General features: G+C 37.1%; 1 protein-coding gene across 1 annotated transcript in view; it reads right to left on the bottom strand.

The window, feature by feature from the left end:
- The window catches only part of LOC106530239 (leucine-rich repeat-containing protein 16A), a gene marked incomplete in the record, with an annotated part of 37,837 nt that overhangs the window by 2,320 nt on the left and 31,858 nt on the right, over nucleotides 1-3,659 (bottom strand). Inside the window, 4 exon segments of the mRNA XM_014025821.1 lie at nucleotides 1,504-1,641; nucleotides 1,761-1,940; nucleotides 2,213-2,255; nucleotides 2,866-3,400. Coding sequence (XP_013881275.1) covers nucleotides 1,504-1,641; nucleotides 1,761-1,940; nucleotides 2,213-2,255; nucleotides 2,866-3,400 — 896 coding nt within the window.

Raw genomic sequence — 3,659 nt, 5'->3', positions numbered from 1 at the left:
CGGCTCGGTCACACGTTAATGTCATTAGTTTGTTATCATTACTGAGCTGCAGGACTACTTTTCCCCCCCTTTTCACATCATGTCGCCTGCCTGGATCTGTTATTATCTCGCTCTGAAGCACAGAGTGTCAGAGGTAAGCTCGTTTCAACTGCTTTTTACAAAGCGGTCTCATGTCTGGACTCAGGCATTTTGCTGGTATTTCAGTTAAAATACATAAGTAAAAATATTTATCCGAGTATAGTACTACCCCCCAACTTTATGGATGATTTTATGGATTTAATTTTATGTATTGTACTTGAATAAATATGGTATTTATGCTTATAATCGATTTTCTTGCTCACAAAAAGTAAATATTAAAAAAAAAACACCATTTTTTTTACGTAACACTTAGTTCTTTTAAGCGTTTAGCTACTGCTGGTTAACTTTAACTATTAAATATGCATCTATAAATGTTATTTTCTACTATTTTGCTAATTTTAGCTTTTAGCTATTGTTATGCAAGTGTCAGTTTTAAGCTGCCGTTTTGCTGATTTAGCATTTACTTACTATACGGGTTGATCATTTGCTAATTTTAGCTTTTGTTCTGTTAATTTAAATTCAATACTTCAGTTTCAGGTTCTTCCATAAATTTCATCAACACTTCAGCACTCGACGTTCATGTTGCATTTTTTGCAGAAAGTGTATTTTTTTTCTAGTATAAAAGGTAAAATCTCATTGGTGTAGCTGGCGATGCGAAATTGCAGGAAATAAATCTTTTTTTTTTTTGACTGCAGATGTAAACACCTAACATTTGTCACAATATTGAAATAAATATTTTCCTGTACAAAATGCTTAAATTTCAAAATGAACGCCAGATAAACACAAAGTGTTTGAACTTGTGTTACCCTTTTGCCCAAAGCGTAACACTTAATGCAGCCCAGCTCACAGCAGACTTTTTTTTTTTTTTGTGAAATGTACAATAAGCATTCCCTAAAAAAATGCATAAATTCTCTTTTCTTCTTGTCTGGGTGATTTTAAAATCACATCTTTTTGCACAACAATTAAGAAAGGCGATTAGCCTTTGTGATTATAGAGAAGGAAGGGAACTTGTAAGTGCTAATTACACAAGTAGAGCATCAAAGTGCTAAATCACACACACACACAGACGTTTGGACGGATCAAGTACAGGCTGGGACTGAGCGCATCTGCGCCAAGTCTGATGGAGCTCTGCCTCAGACGTACTCTGTGGCGTGTGGAGGCGTCTCGAAAGCCTTCATTAAACATCTGGTCACCTGGTAAATTAGCTGTTATGCTTTTAGCTGCTTTATTTCCTCTCAGTGTTTATCTTTTGTGTACTTTCAGTGACGTAAATTATTTCACAGACTGTTCGCTGCTGCAGCGAGATGATTTTTGGAGCTAAATAAAGATTTTCTTTGAGCATAATTGCTCATTTTTACTGATTTAGCTTATTGTTCTGCTCTCCTGCCACAGTCCTGTTATTATTGGACAAACAGAGATAGTAACCATCCAGAGGAGACAGGGGTCCGGCAGAGCTGCTGCTTGTGCTCCCTCTGTCTTGCTCTGATGACGCCCTCTTCAGACGGGGAGCAGGAAGTGGCGCTTTGGGAGAATGGATCCCAGCTTGAGTCTCTAAAGAATCATCTGAAACAAACAAATAGCAGTAAAAATAATCAAATGCTTCTTAACATCACATATTTGAGAAGAGAGGATTTATTGAAGATCTGCAGGGTGCTTCTACTTATTTATATGTCCTTTCTCACCGATTACAGAGATGCTGTACGACCTGGGACTTGTAGGACTGAGGGGTCCAGATATCCGAGACCCCAGTGGGACTTTTGTAGCAGGTTTGGGGATGATGCTCGGTGGTTTGGACCTGGGAATCAGCTCTGGTTTGGAGTCTTCAGTGTCCACTGGGACAACAGGATGGTTGTCTGACTTTGCTGACATTATGAAAAAGATTATGTTGGTTACATTTAGTTATGTAATTTTTACATTTTTTTTAGAATTATGATTTTGCAAAATATCAAAACATTGAAGTTCTTAGTTTTGTTGTTTTTAATTACATTTTTTTCTGTTTTTTGAGGATTTTTCTTTAAAAAAAGTTTTTTTGTGTGATTCAAGAAAGAAGTTTTCTAAAACTTTGTTCTCTTTTTGTTATTTACATTTCAAAATGTGTTTAAAATGCACGGCTAACACAGTAATAAGCACTCACCTTTGTGTGTGTCCACCTTGTCTGGTCCGGACGTTAAATCAGCCTGAAAGTCAGAAAACTTTTACTCATTTGTCGCATTAACATTATTAAAGTGCCCATGACATGCCGATCCATCCAATTCAAAAAGTAAAAGAAAACATCTTTTTTGTTTAAGAAACCTTGCATAATACATGTGATTTTACCCTTTTTGTCACGTAACTGACAAAATGTCTCTTAAACTTAAACTCAGACTAAGTGAAGCAGGAAGTGACATCAAAGGGGAACTCTAAGTAAGAAAACTCTGTTTTTTGTTTATTGAAAAGATTTTATTTGAACTCTGAGTCGTCTTCATCTCTCTGATTATGACTCAAAATAATCTTAAAAAACAAATTATTCTCTACAGTCTGTGTCGTTAGCCATTTTATAAATGCTCTTTTCACATGCGGATATTCCCCTTTGACATCACTTCCTGTTACTTCACAGTCAAATAGCTCAACTGTTTATCACAGCAGCGGAAAATAATTTTTGCAATATGTTATTAATGCTATCTTTCACATAATACATTTATATTTACTCCAAAAATTTCATGTCACAGGCACTTTAAGGTTAAATAAATTAGACTTATATAACAATATATTCCTGAGTAATTAATCTACAGGTTTATGGATTCTAACCTTCTTTTCAGTCTTTTTCTCCTGCCTTTTCTCTTGCCTGGCCTTCATCTCAGCCAGCAGGTCTTTTCCCATCACAGGAATCCCAATGTGGCGATGTGCGTGGGGATTCTCCTTCTTCTCTGYGTTCTCTTGTTTCTCTGTGTTTTCAGTCTTCTCTGTGTTCTCCTTATGTTTCACGTTCTTCTCCTCTTTCTCCTCCACAGCAGGTTCCGCGGCAGCCAGAGGCGCCTCCGTCTCAGGAACTGTGTGGTTCAAACATTGTGCCCTGTGGAGCTCCGGGTGCGATTCTGGCACAGAGGTGGGAGATTTGACTCGCGGTGTAGGAGACGTGGGTGTGCTCTCTTCGGTGGTGGTAGCAGGATGTGCGTTGGTGTTAAGGGAAAGCTGAGGTGGGGTGATGGAAGCAGCTCCGGGGCTTTTCTCTGAGCGGGACGTCCGAGATTTGATGTAATTAAAGAAGCCACTCTTCCTGGATTCGCGTTTCTTATCTGTTGYGTCTGGCGTGTTGGTGGAGGGACTTTTTACAGAGGGAAGTCTGCAGAACATAAAAAAGCAGAAACAAAAACGAAATAAAATTAAAGAATAGATTTAGTTATTCTCTATGCAGACGACTTGCGAATTTTCATCAAGTCAGTTTAGGGAGACTACCTAATTTAAATGTCTTTATTATAAGTTTTATAAGGTTAAGAACAGAAAAAAATATAAACATTGCAAAAAAATGGTTTACGTTTTCAAATAATAATAATAATAATAATAATAATAATAATAATGATGATGATGATGATGATGATGAT

The sequence above is a fragment of the Austrofundulus limnaeus genome, unplaced genomic scaffold (genome assembly GCF_001266775.1).
Source record: "Austrofundulus limnaeus strain Quisiro unplaced genomic scaffold, Austrofundulus_limnaeus-1.0 Scaffold502, whole genome shotgun sequence".
Lineage (NCBI taxonomy): Eukaryota > Metazoa > Chordata > Actinopteri > Cyprinodontiformes > Rivulidae > Austrofundulus > Austrofundulus limnaeus.
Note: the sequence above shows the minus strand (reverse complement) of the source record. Positions and strands in the feature narration are given on the sequence as shown.